We start from the raw sequence: 19,159 nt of genomic DNA on the forward strand, positions 1-19,159 counted from the left end.
TAAAATGATAACCCTTGCCTTGTTTGTTGATGGTTACTACATCCAGGTGCACAACAATATAGTGGCATGATGGAATTCTTGCTGAAAATAAACACTTTCTTTGCTGCCTTTCCTCAATGTTGGCTGTGGTAAACTACTGGTAGTACATGTCCAAAATGGTGGCCGCGTTTGTCGTAACGTCACGTGAAAAGGGTAGTGTGTGTGTGTGTGTGTGTGTGTGTGTGTGTGTGTGTGGTACCTTGAGCATAGATCCATTCTGAAAGACATGTTGCTCATCACACACCACACAGTACTCATTCAGTGTCGGGATGCGCTGCTCAGAATACTTCATGATCTGAAAGAGGACAAGAAGAAAGAAGAACAAGTGGATTAACAGAACAGTTTACAAGTACACAAGAACAATTATGTAACTCTCATCGAATGACACACTTCAAAGATTAGATTTTTTTTTTTTTTTGACATTTTAAAGCCCTGACTTCTGAGATGAGTTGTACAACCCCGATTCCAAAAAAGTTGGGACAAAGTACAAATTGTAAATAAAAACGGAATGCAATCATTTACAAATCTCAAAAACGGAACACATAGACAACATATCAAAAAAACTCTCACAATAGAACATAGACAACATATCAAATGTCGAAAGTGAGACATTTTGAAATTTCATGCCAAATACTGGCTCATTTGAAATTTCATGACAGCAACACATCTCAAAAAAGTTGGGACAGGGGCAATAAGAGGCTGGAAAAGTTAAAGGTACAAAAAAGGAACAGCTGGAGGACCAAATTGCAACTCATTAGGTCAATTGGCAATAGGTCATTAACATGACTGGGTATAAAAAGAGCATCTTGGAGTGGCAGTGGCTCTCAGAAGTAAAGATGGGAAGAGGATCACCAATCCCCCTAATTCTGCACCGACAAATAGTGGCGCAATATCAGAAAGGAGTTCGACAGTGTAAAATTGCAAAGAGTTTGAACATATCAACATCTACAGTGCATAATATCATCAAAAGATTCAGAGAATCTGGAAGAATCTCTGTGCGTAAGGGTCAAGGCCCGAAAACCATACTGGGTGCCGGTGATCTTTGGGCCCTTAGACGGCACTGCATCACATACAGGCATGCTTCTGTATTGGAAATTACAAAATGGGCTCAGGAATATTTCCAGAGAACATTATCTGTGAACACAATTCACCGTGCCATCCGCCGTTGCCAGCTAAAACTCTATAGTTCAAAGAAGAAGCCGTATCTATGCACGATCCAGAAGCGCAGACGTCTTCTCTGGGCCAAGGCTCATTTAAAAGGGACTGTGGCAACGTGGAAAACTGTTCTGTGGTCAGACGAATCAAAATTTGAAGTTCTTTATGGAAATCAGGGACGCCGTGTCATTCGGACTAAAGAGGAGAAGGATGACCCAAGTTGTTATCAGCGCTCAGTTCAGAAGCCTGCATCTCTGATGGTATGGGGTTGCATTAGTGTGTGTGGCATGGGCAGCTTACACATCTGGAAAGACACCATCAATGCTGAAAGGTATATCCAGGTTCTAGAGCAACATATGCTCCCATCCAGACGACGTCTCAGGGAAGACCTTGCATTTTCCAACATGACAATGCCAAACCACATACTGCATCAATTACAGCATCATGGCTGCGTAGAAGAAGGGTCCGGGTACTGAACTGGCCAGCCTGCAGTCCAGATCTTTCACCCATAGAAAACATTTGGGGCATCATAAAACGGAAGATACAACCAAAAAGACCTAAGACAGTTGAGCAACTAGAATCCTACATTAGACAAGAATGGGTTAACATTCCTATCCCTAAACTTGAGCAACTTGTCTCCTCAGTCCCCAGACGTTTACAGACTGTTGTAAAGAGAAAAGGGGATGTCTCACAGTGGCAAACATGGCCTTGTCCCAACTTTTTTGAGATGTGTTGTTGTCATGAAATTTAAAATCACCTAATTTTTCTCTTTAAATGATACATTTTCTCAGTTTAAACATTTGATATGTCATCTATGTTCTATTCTGAATAAAATATGGAATTTTGAAACTTCCACATCATTGCATTCCGTTTTTATTTACAATTTGTACTTTGTCCCAACTTTTTTGGAATCAGGGTTGTATTTAAGTCCGGTTGTACTTGCAAGCTACCTCTATGTTCCCTTCAAAGAAATCTGTAAGAAAATGTAAATTAAGGGGTATTTTTGGTGGGGGGGGTTTCAAAGAAATCTGATATAGGAGAAATAACCAAAAAAAATGTTGTTTGTTAGCTAGTTTGCTTATTAGTTTGTTTTTCAAAGAAATCTGAGATAGAGGAAAATAACTAAAATTTGTTGTTTGTTTGTTTGCTTGTTTGTTTGCTTATTTTTCAGAGAATTCTGAGACAGTGAAAATAACCAAAATTTGTTTGTTTGTTTGTTTGTTTGTTTTTCAAAGAAATCTGATATAGGGGAAATAACAAAAAATGTTGTTTGGTTGTTTGTTTGTGTTTTTCAAAGAAATCTGATACAGGAAAAGTAGCTTATGTTTGTTTGTTTGTTTGTTTGTTTGTTTGTTTGTTTGTTTGTTTTTCAAATAAATCTGATATGGGGAAAATAACTAAAATTTGTTGTTTGTTTTTCAGAGAACTCTGAGATAGGGAAAATAACCAACATTTTTGTTTGTTTGTTTGTTTGTTTGTTTGTTTGTTTGTTTGTTTTTCAAAGAAGTTTGATATAGGGAAAATAACAAAAAAATTGTTTGCTTTTCAAATAAATCTGATATAGGAAAAGTAACTGAAATGTTTTTGTTTGTTTGTTTGTTTGTTTGTTTGTTTATTTGTTTATTTGTTTGTTTGTTTGTTTGATTGATTGATTGTTTGTTTCAAAGAAATCTGATATAGGGGAAAATAACTAAAATCTGTTGTTTGTTTTTCAGAGAACTCTGATATGGGGAAATAACAATTTGTTTGTTTGTTTGTTTGTTTGTTTGTTTGTTTTTCAAAGAAATCTGATTTAAGGAAAATAACCAAAATTTGTTCTTTGTTTGTTTGATTGATTTTTTGTTTGGTTTTAAAAAAAAATCTGATACATGAAAAATAATCAATTTTTTGTTGGCTTGTTTTTTGTTTCAATTTTTTTGTTTGCTTTCAAAGAAATCTGATATAGGGGACACAATTTAAGCCTCCCACCCCAAATAAATCTGATTTACTACTACAACCCCGATTCCAAAAAAGTTGGGACAAAGTACAAATTGTAAATAAAAACGGAATGCAATGATGTGGAAGTTTCAAAATTCCATATTTTATTCAGAATAGAACATAGATGACATATCAAATGTTTAAACTGAGAAAATGTATCATTTAAAGAGAAAAATTAGGTGATTTTAAATTTCATGACAACAACACATCTCAAAAAAGTTGGGACAAGGCCATGTTTCCCACTGTGAGACATCCCCTTTTCTCTTTACAACAGTCTGTAAACGTCTGGGGACTGAGGAGACAAGTTGCTCAAGTTTAGGGATAGGAATGTTAACCCATTCTTGTCTAATGTAGGATTCTAGTTGCTCAACTGTCTTAGGTCTTTTTTGTCGTATCTTCCGTTTTATGATGCCCCAAATGTTTTCTATGGGTGAAAGATCTGGACTGCAGGCTGGCCAGTTCAGTACCCGGACCCTTCTTCTACACAGCCATGATGCTGTAATTGATGCAGTATGTGGTTTGGCATTGTCATGTTGGAAAATGCAAGGTCTTCCCTGAAAGAGACGTCGTCTGGATGGGAGCATATGTTGCTCTAGAACCTGGATATACCTTTCAGCATTGATGGTGTCTTTCCAGATGTGTAAGCTGCCCATGCCACACGCACTAATGCAACCCCATACCATCAGAGATGCAGGCTTCTGAACTGAGTGCTGATAATAACTTGGGTCATCCTTCTCCTCTTTAGTCCGAATGACACGGCATCCCTGATTTCCATAAAGAACTTCACATTTGGATTCGTCTGACCACAGAACAGTTTTCCACTTTGCCACAGTCCATTTTAAATGAGCCTTGGCCCAGAGAAGACGTCTGCGCTTCTGGATCATGTTTAGATACGGCTTCTTCTTTGAACTATAGAGTTTTAGCTGGCAACAGCAGATGGCACGGTGAATTGTGTTCACAGATAATGTTCTCTGGAAATATTCCTGAGCCCATTTTGTGATTTCCAATACAGAAGCATGCCTGTATGTGATGCAGTACCGTCTAAGGGCCCGAAGATCACCGGCACCCAGTATGGTTTTTGGGCCTTGACCCTTACGCACAGAGATTCTTCCAGATTCTCTGAATCTTTTGATGATATTATGCACTGTAGATGATGATATGTTCAAACTCTTTGCAATTTTACACTGTCGAACTCCTTTCTGATATTGCACCACTATTTGTCGGCGCAGAATTAGGGGGATTGGTGATCCTCTTCCCATCTTTACTTCTGAGAGCCGCTGCCACTCCAAGATGCTCTTTTTATACCCAGTCATGTTAATGACCTATTGCCAATTGACCTAATGAGTTGCAATTTGGTCCTCCAGCTGTTCCTTTTTTGTACCTTTAACTTTTCCAGCCTCTTATTGCCCCTGTCCCAACTTTTTTGAGATGTGTTGCTGTCATGAAATTTCAAATGAGCCAATATTTGGCATGAAATTTCAAAATGTCTCACTTTCGACATTTGATATGTTGTCTATGTTCTATTGTGAATACAATATCAGTTTTTGAGATTTGTAAATGATTGCATTCCGTTTTTATTTACAATTTGTACTTTGTCCCAACTTTTTTGGAATCGGGGTTGTAGGTCCGGTTGTTTCTTTATTTGTTTAAAAGTGTGTGTGTGTGTGTGTGTGTGTGTGTGTGTGTGTGTGTGTGTGTGTGTGTGTGTGTGTGTGTGTGATACATGTGTGCATTTTGTTTGTTTGTTTGTTTGTTTGTTTGTTTGTTGTCCCCCACATCATAATTGATTTAAAAAAAATTTTTAAATTATTTTCAAATAAATCTGATGTTTGGAAAATAATGTAATAGTTTGTTAGTTAGTTTGAAAAATTTGTGATGTATATGGGAGGATAGTTTGAGTTTTTGTTGCTGTTGTTTATTTAACCAAAAATACCTGATGAAGAGAAAAAAAATCAAAAACATTTCTTTGTTTTCACAAGGAAATCTCATACAAATCTTTTTCTTCTTCTTTTGGCTGCTCCCGATTAGGGGTCGCCACAGCGGATCTTTCATCTCCATTGCTCCCTGTCTTCCGCATCCTTCTCTACCACACCTGCCACTTTCATGTCCTCTCTCACCACATCCATGTATCTCCTCTTTGGCCTTCCTTGTTTTCGTTTGCCTGGCAGCTCCATCCTCAACATTCTCCTTCCCACATGCTCTGCATCTCTTCTCAGAATGTGCCCATACCATCTCAGTCTCATCTCTCTTAGCTTAATTCCCAAGCTCTCCACATGTGCTGTCCCTCTGATGTGCTCATTCCTTATCCTGTCCAACCTCCCATCGCAAACCTTAACATCCTCAACTCTGCCACCTCCAACTTTGCCTCCTGTCTCTTCGTTAAGGGTGCGGTCTCCAATCCATACATCACAGCTGGTCTCACTACTGTCTTATACATCTTACCTTTCACTTTTGCTGGGACTTTCCTATCACAAATGACTCCCGAAATCCTTCTCCAACTGCTCCACCCTGCCTGCACTCTCTTTCTCACCTCACTATCGCAGCCCCCATTTTCCTGCACAGTTGACCCCAGGTACTTGAATTCACCAACTTTCTTTACTTCTACTCCTTGCATCTTCACTACACTCTCATCCCCATTCTCATTGATGCACATGTATTCTGTTTTGCTACTGCTCACCTTCATTCCTCTTCGTTCCAATGCATACCTCCATCTCTCCAAACCCAACTCAACCTCCTTTCTACTTTCACCACATATCACAAGATCATCTGCAAACATCATGTTCCATGGTGACTCTTGCTTCACTTTGTCCGTCAAGCTATTCATCACTATGGCAAACAAAAAAGGACTCAAAGCAGATCCTTGATGGAGTCCCACCTTCACCTTGAACCATTCAGTTGTTCCAACTGCACACTTCACTGCTGTTTCACTGTTCTCATACATGTCTTGCACCACTCTAATATACTTCTCATTCACTCCACTCTTTCTCATACAATACCAGAACTCATCTCTCGGCACTCTATCGTATGCCTTCTCCAGGTCTACGAACACACAATGTAGCTTTCTCTGGCCTTCTCTGTACTTCTCCATTAACATTCTTAAAGAAAAAATTGCATCTGACGTGCTCTTCCTTGGCATAAACCCGTACTGCTGTTCACAGATTGCTACCTCTCTTCTCAATCTCACCTCCAATACCCTTTCCCATAACTTCATGGTGTGGCTCATCAATTTTATTCCTCTGTAATTACTGCAGCTCTGTACATCTCCCTTATTCTTGTATATTGGGACTAGCACAAATCAACCACCATTTGCCCTTCCACATTTCTCTCTCTTACACCATATCTGCCCATCACGTCCTCATCTCCTTTGTTTTCCTCAGCAACACGTCCGTTGAAATCCGCTCCTATCAACACGCACTCCTCCCTTGGTATATTCTCTACCACTTCATCCATCTTTTCCCAGAAAGACTCTTTGTCTTCATTCTCACATCCAACCTGTGGGGTACACACACACACACAACATTGACTACCACTCCTTGAATCTCCAACTTCATGCCCATCACTCTATCTGACACCCTCTTCACATCAATCACACTGTTGGCCAACTCTCCCCTCAAAACAATACCAACACCATTTCTCTTTCCATCGACTCCATAATAAAACAACTTGCATCCACTTCCAATGTTCTTGGCCTTGCTTCTTTTCCACCTCGTCTCCTGCACACACAAAATGTCTAACTTCCTTCTTTCCATCATACCTGCTAACTCTCTCGCTCTGCCAGTCAGTGTTCCCACATTCAGTGTTCCTACCCTCAATTCTAAGCTCCTTTTCTTCCATCTTTCACGCTGTCTCCTAATACGCCTCCCCCCTCTCTTTCTCCTTCTCCGTTTTGAGAACAGTAGCACACTTTCCACCGGCACCCTGTTGACCAACAGTACCAGAGGCAGTCATTGTTAACCCAGGCCCTGACCGATCCGGGATGGTATTTCTGTTTTCAATCTGCATGTTAGATTTGGCACAGTTTTACGCCGGATGCCCTTCCTGACGCAACCCTCTCCAATTTATCCGGGCTTGGGACCGGCACCAAGAGTACGCTTATGCATCCCCAGTGGCTGGATTGAAATCTCATACAGATAGAAAAAGATAAATAAACAAATTAAGGGTGTTTGTTTGATTGTTTGTTGGCATGTTTGTTTGTTTGAAAAATTTCTGATGTATAGAGGAAGACAATTTGAGTTTTTGTTGCTGTTGTTGTTCATCTCACCTCATCTCATTATCTCTAGCTGCTTTATCCTTCTACAGGGTCGCAGGCAAGCTGGAGCCTATCCCAGCTGACTACGGGCGAAAGGCGGGGTACACCCTGGACAAGTCGCCAGGTCATCACAGGGCTGACACATAGACACAGACAACCATTCACACCTACGGTCAATTTAGAGTCACCAGTTAACCTAACCTGCATGTCTTTGGACTGTGGGGGAAACCGGAGCACCCGGAGGAAACCCACGCGGACACGGGGAGAACATGCAAACTCCGCACAGAAAGGCCCTCGCCGGCCATGGGGCTCGAACCCGGACCTTCTTGCTGTGAGGCGACAGCGCTAACCACTACACCACCATGCCGCCCCATCTCTGATGTATTGGGGAAAAATTGAGTGGTTGTTGTTGTTTATTTAACCATAAATACCTGATGTAGAGAAACAAAAAAAAAACTAAAAAATGTTTTCCCAAGGAAATCTCATATTAATAGAAAAAAATGAATAAATTAACAATTTAAGAGTGTTTGTCTCTCTGTTTTGGAAAAAAAAAAGTTTGTTTTTTTGTTTGTTTATTTGTTTGTTTGTTTGTTTGTTTGTTTTAGATTTTGTTGAGTGGCACATTTACAATTCGGTTCAAGTCTATTTAAACTCACTGTAAATTCAGACTTTTAATTTCTGTATAAAGGTCTTTCATCCAGTGGTGTTGCTATTATTCTGTTCCGTGATGTTAATTTGTACATTTTCATTGCCTACATTCAAATTCTAAAAGACGTCTGGTACATTTCACATGACAAACACACAGATGAATAAATAGTGAGATATCCATGATAATGTCACACACCACTGATGATTCTGACACATTTATGAGAAATCATCAACACTGCTGCATGAATCATGCATGTGTGTGGATGAACGCAATGCAGATTTACTGAGTTTGTAGTTAATTAAGATACACAACAACATGAATTAAATCCATTCAGTGTGTGTTGGAAGATGGAGTTAGTCGATTTACTGCATGTGTGAAGATTCGTATTGATTTCCTGTTCGAAAGCTTGAATCAAGTGGGTACCTGCACTAAGAAACCGTACTCCAGAGTGGGGATGTTCTTGCAGTGGCCGCCCGCCTGGGATGAGAAAAACAATTCAATCAGCTGCCGCGTGGTAATCTGCGCCGGGGCCCTGCCCACCGGGACTGCCACAGTCTGATGGGTCAATGGAGACAAAGCATTATGGGAAAGGGCGCCAGCCATCCGCGTTAGGCAGAGGCAGACGAAAGGGGAGACAAGCTTCGGGAAGGAAACCTGGAGTGGCTTTAAATCATCTGCTGTCAAAATGGCTTCATCATAACTGAATTTCAGCTATGAGAAACTGTTTGACTGGAAATATTCAGCTTGGCAGCACAGAAATGTAGAGAACCTTCAAGTCTTTCGGTCAGTTTCAAATAATAAAAGAACATCCATGATAATATAGATATAAAAAGACACCAGAGACTACAGTGGCCCATAAGTGCAAAACACATTAACAAACCAATAATATAAAATCAAAACCTTAAACAAAACAGTAAAACAAAAAAATTAAAAAATACACAAAAAACCCCACAGCAAAACCACAAACACCTTCAACAAACCAAAAACTTAACAGCAAAATCAAATATTACCGCAAATTTGGAAACACGAACGCAAAAGAGCATTACACTTAAATACAGCATGTATTTCCGAGACAGTTATTACCCACAGTGTGTCATAAAACCAGCATATAATCAAGGCAAACAACTTCATCAATGCATTAGGCCTGTGAAGTCACTTTATTGAACAATGTTTAAATAATACTGGCTGGCATTGAGTGGTATATCAGATATATTCCATTCAACTAGTATGATATTGATCGAGTCGATGATGAGTAGCTGAATGGAATATATCTGATATACCACGAAAAAAAGTCAGACAATATTATTATTATTATTATTATTATACATACAAATTCCTTTTGGGTGTTCAACGCGTCTTTCTCTTTCAAAATTCTCTCAAAATCTTCCGTATTTAACAAAGCAAACCTGGCGGCCATGTTTATTTGCAAATTGTCCCAGTCACTCGCCAGCACGGAAGTTTTACATCTCCGACGTGTGACGTCATGTTGTCTTGACAACCATGCATTATCGTAAACCATATTCAACGTTCATTCTCCATTGGGTAGAGTGACGTAATACACATAGGATAAGCGATATGCTTCCGTAACAATATTGCATGCTATCAAACCAAATGAATGGAACGTGCTAGAAAGGAATAGAATGTGTGTTTTTATTCCATCAAAAAAGTGTCCTGTGTGTATAATAATAGCTTATAATTTCTGACAAATTAAAAAAAAAACCTAACATTCTCTGGATATAGATATTTAGTCGCTGCCTAAAAGTGGAGCTCCTGATGAGTGCATGAGCAAAATATTTGCAAGGGCACAAAATCAACCTGAATAAAATAATAATATTATAGCGCCATGAATGAACCATCAAATTGTGTAGTGTCGTGTATTTCACCACTGCATTGTGTTGTGACAGTGATACCAGTAATGAGATATGCATCGCCGTTATGAAGACATATTTATTCCTTTCTTTGACACCGCATGCAATGTGCCAGAAACAACACCACGACATTTATTATGGTGTGACTCTGCTGGTTGCCTGGTGGACAGTAGTGAACCAGCACTTTCACTTCACATCATTACCATATAGTTACCATCCAATATCAAAGCAGATATGTCAAACAGATGTCTGGTTACATCGCTCACGTCCATGCGCATTGGCACTTGGATCGCACTGCCACAGACTGCAATTATGCCAATAGGATTAATTACCATGCACCTGTTCCTGATCAGAGCGCAATCATAGCGCATACATATAAGGACTCTGAGTAACACACAGACTTTGTGAAAGCCTTGTATTTTGTATTGCTTTTCTGGTTTTGACCCTATTTGTGTTTTTGGATCATGAGTGTTGTTCTACCTCTGATATCCTGTTTGTGCCTCGCCTGACCACTGCCTGTTTTTCGATTCTGCCTTTGTCTACATTTTGGATCTGTTTGCTAGCGTGTTTTCAGCAAAACTCTTCCTACAGTTACATCCATCTTCTGTCTTTTTATATGAAATTGTCATGAATGTTTTCCATAAAATGTGTTAGTAAATAATCCCACGTTATTTTTTAAAAGCAAATTAAAAATAAGCACTGGATAAAAACCCGTCTATCTTATATAAATAAAGATACAAATTTTGTTGTACGGTGGTCAAGTGATTATGAGATACGTTGCCTTGCACTTATGATCTGGGTTCCCTGTGGTGGTACACATTCGTACGGACGGATTTGCATCCCTATTTGTTATAATTCAGTATAATACAGTAGATCAAAGGTGGTGTGTGAGGTGTGAGTGCATTAGGAAAGGCCTGTTATCTGACCTGGCTGTTGGGGGGATAACTGAACAGCTCCCCCTTCGGGTTCTTCATGGTACAGGAGATGGAGCGGTTCATAAGGCGGGTCATTCTCAGCTCAGGCACATTCAGTTTACCCTTCAGCGCTGTGTCCTGGATCAGCGGGAAACTGGGAGATCTGGAGCCAAGACAGAGCCATTGGGTATGGCTATGATGAATCATCAGTTATCGCTTTTACATATACGTACATCTTAGAACAGGTTTAAATGAGACTTTGAAAATCGATAGCATTATTCTTCAATGCAGTGATGGTTTTCATCATCATAATTTAAATCGTGTCCTTGCAGAGCTGAATATGAATCAGCCGAAAAATTGGCTGTCGTGTCATGTGTCATTTGTTTTGAGCATTACTAATTCTAAAGGATGTGAAGGCTGTCTAAGGAGTAAATCCCAGAAACACACCTCATCCAAAGAACTAACACTCTATTGGATTGATTGTGTCAAACAAAAGGAGAGTCATTTCTACAATTATTCAAACAGCAATCAGTTTTTATCCATGTATAAAAGATGCAACTTTTGAGTTGTTATATGCGAGCAAAGAGGCCAAAAGGCACGTATTTGTAAGGAGAGACCATGGCAGAGGGGCCGGAGGAAGAAGAGTTGTGGTGGAGGAAGAAGTGTGGTGGAGGAGCTGCAGCAAGAGAAAAAAAATAGAGCTCAAGTTTCAAGTGAAAAAGTGAAAGCAGCAATTATTGGCCATGTCATCAATCATGGCTTGACCAGCCCAGTCTGAGTCAGAGCACTGTGGCATCTATTGTCTGAATGTTTTGGAACGAGAGTAGGTAAGTCACAATGGTATACCATTCCAACTTTTCTGTATTGTACTGCTGAACATACAACCTCCGTTTCAAAAAAATAATAAATTGGGATGCTGTGTAAACTGTAAATAAAAACAAAATGCAATAATTTGCAAATCATGGAAACCCTCTATTTCACTGAAAATAGTACAAAAACAGCATATCAAATGTTGAAACTGAGAAATCTTTGTTTTTTGAAAAATATATGCTCATTTTGAATTTGATATCAGCAACACGTCAGAAAAGTTGGCACAGAGGCAACAAAAGACTGAAAGTTGTGTAATGCTAAAAAAAAATAATTTGGTTAATTGGTAACAGGTCAGTAACATGATTGGGTATAAAAAGAGCATCCCGGAGAGGCGGAGTCTCTCAAAAGTAAAGATGGGGAGGGGTTCACCGTTCTCTGTAAGACTGTGTGGGCAATCAGTGCAACAATTTAAGAATAACATTCCTCAATGTAAAATTGCAAAGAATTTGGGGCTCATATCATCTATGGTACATATCATTAAAAGGTTCAGAGAATCTGGAGAAATCTCTGTATGCAAGAGACAAGGCTGAAAACTGACATTGGATGCCTGTGATCTTCAGGCTCTCAGGAGACACTGCATTAAAAGTAGACACGTGTCTGTGGTGGAAATCACTGTATGGGCTCAGGAACACTTCAGAAAACCATCATCTGTGAAAACACTTCATTACTGCATCCACAAATGCAAGTTAAAACCAGATATAAACAATATCCAGAAACACTGCCACCTTCTCTGGACCCAGGCTCTTTTACGATGGACTGAGGCAAAGTGGAAAATTGTCCCGAGGTCTGACGAATCAAAATTAGAAATTATTTTTAGAACTCATGGATATCATATCCTCCAGGCTAAAGAGAAGAGGGACCATCCAGCTTGTTATCAGTGCACAGTTCAAAAGTCAGCATCTGTGATGGTATGAAGGTGCATTAGTGCACATGATATGGTAGCTTGTACATCTGGGAAGGCCTCATTAATGCTGAATTATATTTACATGTTTCAGAGCAATATGCTGCCATCCAGACAAAATATTTTTCAGGGAAGGCCTTCTTTCTTTCAGCAAGACAATGCCAAACCGCTTTCTGCACATATTAAAACTGCATGGCTCCGTAGTAAAAGAGCCCAGGTGCTAAACTGGCCTGCCTGCAGTCCAGACCTGTCTCCCATTTAAAACATTTGGTGCATTATGAAGCGCAAAATACAACAAAGGAGACCTTGAACTGTTCAGCAACTGAAATTGTATGTCAGGCAAGAATGGGACAACATTTCTCTTTCAGAACTACAGTAGTTGGTCTCCTCAGTTTCCAAACATTTACAGAGTGTTGTTAAAAGTAGAGGTGATGCAACACAGTGGTAAACATGCCCCGTCCCAACTTTTTTGAAACGTGTTGCCGACATCAAATTCAAAATGAGCATATATTTTTCAAAAAAAAAATTTCTCAGTTTCAACATTTGATATGTTGTCTTTGTACTATTTTCAATAAAATATAGGGCTTCCATGATTTGCAAATTATCGCATTCTGTTTTTATTTACAGTTTACACAGCGTCCCAAGTTTTTTGTTGTTGTTGTTTTGGGGGGTTTTTTTGGAATTGGGGTTGTACAGTACATGCACACCTTTTTACATTCAGGATGAATTCATGCCAAATGTAGCATTTACATGAATGGAGACCAAAAAAAACAAATAAGAAGTCTAAACAGTTGTGATACTTAGGGATGGGGGAGAAGATGCTGAGGCCTGCACGGAACTTCTTTATAGTCCCTCCAGCTTTGAACCAGCTGTGCCTCTTCTCCTGCTGAACTTTCAGGAACTCATTACTCAGGTGTTTCCATTGCTGAGAGATGAAGGTGCTCAAGATCCTGAAGTAAAATACACACTTAATTTAGGTTCTGTTCTAATCAAAATGGAGTGCTTGAAATAAAAATGGATACAATAGGCTACTTGAGTTCTTACCACCAGCAACTTTGTTGGAGGAGGTTATGTTTTTGCCTCCATTTGTTTGTTTGTTGGTCTGTTCCCAATGTAACTCAAAAAGTAGTGAAAGGATTTTGATGCAATTTGGAAGAAAGGTGAGCCATGGGCCAAGGAACAATTGACTATATTTTGATGCAAATCTGGATATGTATGTGGATCCAGGATATTCATATATGTAGCTTGGTGGACTTTACTTCCTTCTAGTTTTCCAAAGTGTAACATAACATCACAATTTTCGCTTTCATAATTAATTAGCAATTATTCCACGAAATCGAGTTGTACATGAGCTGATACCTATAAGCCATGTACGACAAGACTGAGTGGAATAATTGTTTTATTCTATCCACATTTACTGGATTTTGAGAAACAAAGCATTTTTATTTTTATTTTTTGCCAATTCTATAAAGAAAATCTTTCTACAAAACGTCCGAGAAAATCATTTCCGCTTAGGCGGACTTCTTAAAAACCGATTGATGGCTGCATGAATTGACTTTAGTGTTGGGTTGTTGTTTTTTTTTGTAGAAAGTGCCATCTTGCGGTCATGCCGAGGTATAGAATAGCTTTAGACATTTATTTATTTCTTCCTTGGACATTTCAGTTATGTAATTTTCAAACTTTTTTGAGCTTTTGAACCTAAAAAAATTTTAATGCTTAAAAATGAAGAACGTAAACAAACCGGCGAAATGACAGGAGCGATTTGTGAAAAATGCTATAATAATAATTCTTAAAAAAAATTAAAAAATGCATTCCTTCAATCAAATTATTCCATATTTTGTTGCTTTTTTTGTATTTTTTTCGGGTTTCGTTTTTGAGTAGTCTTTATTTCGTCCTCGGTCGGTTCAGCAACATGCTCCGCCATTTTGTTTTTCTCTACTCACGGTATATGAGCTGATAGCCTAGTAGTAGAGTAGCCAATCAGAGCACACAACTGCTCATATCCAGTGAATGTGGATAGAATAATTAAATATATACAGTATATTTCATCAATATCAGTGTTCTGGTGTATTGGACTCTTTTGGCTTCACTCAACACATAGATCAACCCACCCATACACTGGGTCACACCCATGACCTCATTTTGTCATATGGTTTCACTGTAGATAACATTATTATTGAGGAGGCTACTTTCTCTGACCACACACCTATCCTATTCAACACAATTCTTCCCAATCCTGTGCAGACCGTCGGAGCTCTTGGTCACTACTCTAGATGCATAAACTCACTCACTACAGCTCAGTTCTCAGACTGTTTTCTCAGTAAGGCTGTTGCTACTATTTTGTCTACAGCTGCATCTGCCTCATCTTGCCCAGATGAACTGATTGCTTTATTCCATTCCTCCTGCACATCTATTCTCGATTTAGTGGCTCCTCTCAGTTACAGACAACCACATTTCAAATCTCAGGTCAGACTAGATGAAGCTACCCGCTCTCTTAGGCAGGCCTGCCGGAAAGCTGAAAGAAAATGGAGGAAAGATGGTCTCACTATCTCGTTCGAAATCTCTAAATCTTCACTAAAATCCTTTCAGGCAGCTGCCAGAGCTAAATATTTCTCTGATATTATTAATCAGCACTCCAACAGACCTAAAATTCTGTTTAACACTATAAACTCAATCATAAACCCAGCACTCTCACCAGCTCCTATCACCAATACTGATGCTTGTGAGAAATTCTTGGAATTTTTCATTGACAAGATTGAGAATATCAGAGCTCAGTTTCCCCTCCCACCGCCAACCCCCCTTTATGTCTCCCCTGGCCCTATACCTAGTTTCAGTCAATTTCATAATATTCCGGCGCGCAGGTAGCCAAGTGGTTAGAGCGCTTGACCGCTAAGCGAATGGTCCCTGGTTCGAGCCTCGGCTCGACGGGGATCTGGGGCTCGCTCCCTGTCCACCCAGCAGTGAATGGGGACCTGGTGGAAACACTGGGGAAGTTAAAGGCGGTGAGGAAAGGAACTGGCCACCCTACCTCACTATGCCGATGGCCCAGGACAAGTGCGCTCTCTAACAGGCACTCCCCCAATGTACGAATCGTATATGGGACTCCCCTTTGCATAATATTCCCCTTGCAGATTTAAAGGACCTAGTCCTACGCATGAAACCAACCTCCTCTCCTGGTGATGCTGTCCCCTCTCATATTATTAAAGAAGCTTTTGATGTACTTGCTCCTTCCATACAGGTAATTATTAATTCGTGTTTGTCATCTGGTGTTGTTCCTGCATGTTTTAAGCATGCGGTTATCCAACCCCTGCTTAAAAAGCATAACCTGGATGGTAAATACTTGAGTAATTACCGTCCTATCTCTAAGCTCCCTTTCATTTCCAAGGTGCTGGAGAAAGTCATGTTGTCCCAGCTGCTTCCCTTCCTGTCTGAGCACAACATTCTAGAGCCATTCCAGTCAGGTTTTAGAGCACTCCACAGTACTGAAACAGCTCTGCTCAAAGTGACTAATGATCTACTGCTCACTCTAGACTCAGGCAAGAATGCAATCTTGGTCCTTGGTCCTTATTGGACCTTAGTGCGGCCTTTGACACTGTGGACCATGACATCCTCCTCTCTCGTCTTGAGGAGTGGGTAGGCATTAATGGGACAGCACTGCATTGGTTCAGATCCTATTTAAAACACAGAACCTTCTCTGTATCTCTCAGTCATTTCTCCTCTTCCTCAGCCTCAATCTCTTATGGGGTCCCACAGGGCTCTATTTTGGGTCCAGTACTCTTCTGTTTGTATTTGCTCCCCCTAGGTAACATTATTAGAAAGTATGATATCTCCTTTCACTTCTATGCAGACGATACACAACTGTACCTCCCCTTTAAATCTAGGGATTCCATACAGCCATTATTGGATTGTCTTGAGGACATTAAGTGCTGGATGACCAATAACTTCCTCCAGCTAAATAACGACAAAACTGAGGTTATCATTTTTGATCCTCCCAAATCTAGATCCTCAGCGGCTGACAAGCTTGCTCATCTCCCTCCATATGTCAAGTCATATGCTAAAAACCTAGGTGTCACTCTTAATTCAGAACTCTGCTTTAAAAATCAGATTAGTACTGTTATTAAGAATAGCTTCTTCCAGCTGAGAATGATCTCCCGTCTCAAACCTTCTTTATCCTTTGAAGACCTAGAAAAATTCATCCATGCCTTCATTACATCCCGGCTAGATTACTGCAATTCCCTCTATCTTGGTCTCCCCCAGTCTCAATTAATGCATTTACAGTTGGTGCAAAATGCAGCTGCTAGACTGCTGACAGGTACCAAGAAGAGAGAGCACATTACCCCTGTCCTGGCTTCTTTACACTGGCTCCCCATTAGTTTTAGGATCCAATTTAAAGTCCTACTAATAGTCGCTGCATGGTCAAGCCCCCACTTACATCTCAGATCTTCTGAAATCACCCCCTGCACCTACCGTAGGTCCCTCAGATCTGCTGATAAAGGTCTCCTCCATGTGGCCCGGACTCACCTCAAACAAAAAGGTGATAGGGCATTTGCAGTAGCGGCTCCAAGTCTGTGGAACTGTTTGCCCCCAGATGTTAGATTCGCCCCCTCTATCTCCTCTTTTAAATCCAGGCTCAAAACTCACCTCTACTCACTGGCTTTTGCAACCTCTTAGCGGCCCATTCCCTAATTCTTTTTGTAGTGGGTGTTATTCAATGTTGTTGTTAATTTGTTTGTGTAATTCTGGCCTCTTTGTCTATCTGTCAATCTCTGTGTTTGTAATGTGTACTTTTGTTGCAGCTATTAATGCATCTTTTCTTTTGTGTTGTGTTTATGTTTGTGCATTTTACCTCTGATGTCTTAGCTACCCTATGGTATGTATAGCACTTTGGTCAGTGAAAACTATTTTAAATGTGCTTTATAAATTAAATTTACTTACTTACAACCCCAATTCCAAAAAAGTTGGGACAAAGTACAAATTGTAAATAAAATGGAATGCAATAATTTACAAATCTCAAAAACTGATATTGTATTCACAACAGAACATAGACAACATATCAAAAGTTGAAAGTGAGACATTTTGAAATTTCATGCCAAATATTGGCTCATTTGAAATTTCATGACAGCAACACATCTCAAAAAAGTTGGGACAGGGGCAATAAGAGGCTGGAAAAGTTAAAGGTACAAAAAAGGAACAGCTGGAGGACCAAATTGCAACTCATTAGGTCAATTGGCAATAGGTCATTAACATCTCATCTCATTATCTCTAGCCGCTTTCTCCTGTTCTACAGGGTCGCAGGCAAGCTGGAGCCTATCCCAGCTGACTACGGGCGAAAGGCGAGGTACACCCTGGACAAGTCGCCAGGTCATCACAGGGCAGGTCATTAACATGACTGGTATAAAAAGAGCATCTTGGAGTGGCAGCGGCTCTCAGAAGTAAAGATGGGAAGAGGATCACCAATCCCCCTAATTCTGTGCCGACAAATAGTGGAGCAATATCAGAAAGGAGTTCAACAGTGTAAAATTGCAAAGAGTTTGAACATATCATCATCTACAGTGCATAATATCATCAAAAGATTCAGAGAATCTGGAAGAATCTCTGTACGTAAGGGTCAAGGCTGGAAAACCATACTGGGTGCCTGTGATCTTTGGGCCCTTAGACGGCACTGCATCACATACAGGCATGCTTCAGTATTGGAAATCACAAAATGGGCTCAGGAATATTTCCAGAGAACATTATCTGTGAACACAATTCACCGTGCCATCTGCCGTTGCCAGCTAAAACTCTATAGTTCAAAGAAGAAGCCGTATCTAAACATGATCCAGAAGCGCAGACATCTTCTCTGGGCCAAGGCTCATTTAAAATGGACTGTGGCAAAGTGGAAAACTGTTCTGTGGTTAGACGAATCAAAATTTGAAGTTCTTTATGGAAATCAGGGACGCCGTGTCATTCGGACTAAAGAGGAGAAGGATGACCCAAGTTGTTATCAGTGCTCAGTTCAGAAGCCTGCATCTCTGATGGTATGGGGTTGCATTAGTGCATGTGGCATGGGCAGCTTACACATCTGGAAAGACACCATCAATGCTGAAAAGTATATCCAGGTTCTAGAGCAACATATGCTCCCATCCAGACAACGTCTCTTTCAGGGAAGACCTTGCATTTTCCAACATGACAATGCCAAACCACATACTGCATCAATTACAGCATCATGGCTGCGTAGAAGAAGGGTCCGGGTACTGAACTGGCCAGCCTGCAGTCCAGATTTTTCACCCATAGAAAACATTTGGTGCACCATAAAATGGAAGATACGACAAAAAAGGCCTAAGACTGTTGAGCAACTAGAATCCTACATTAGACAAGAATGGGTTAACATTCCTATCCCTAAACTTGAGCAACTTGTCTCCTCAGTCCCCAGATGTTTACAGACTGTTGTAAAGAGAAAAGGGGATGTCTCACAGTGGTAAACATGGCCTTGTCCCAACTTTTTTGAGATGCGTTGTTGTCATGAAATTTAAAATCACCTAATTTTTCTCTTTAAAT

General features: G+C 40.1%; 1 protein-coding gene across 1 annotated transcript in view; it reads right to left on the minus strand.

The window, feature by feature from the left end:
- parp6a (poly (ADP-ribose) polymerase family, member 6a) overlaps positions 1–19,159 on the minus strand; it is a 68,428-nt gene that overhangs the window by 26,980 nt on the left and 22,289 nt on the right. The window contains exons 7-10 of the mRNA XM_060922844.1: positions 13,423–13,572; positions 10,864–11,014; positions 8,493–8,624; positions 239–334 (exon numbers count right to left, since the gene is read on the minus strand). Of these exons, the coding sequence (XP_060778827.1) occupies positions 239–334; positions 8,493–8,624; positions 10,864–11,014; positions 13,423–13,572 (529 nt within the window). The remainder of the gene's footprint in view (positions 1–238; positions 335–8,492; positions 8,625–10,863; positions 11,015–13,422; positions 13,573–19,159) is intronic.

This window comes from Neoarius graeffei, chromosome 6 (assembly GCF_027579695.1).
Source record: "Neoarius graeffei isolate fNeoGra1 chromosome 6, fNeoGra1.pri, whole genome shotgun sequence".
In the NCBI taxonomy this organism is placed as follows: Eukaryota; Metazoa; Chordata; class Actinopteri; order Siluriformes; family Ariidae; genus Neoarius; species Neoarius graeffei.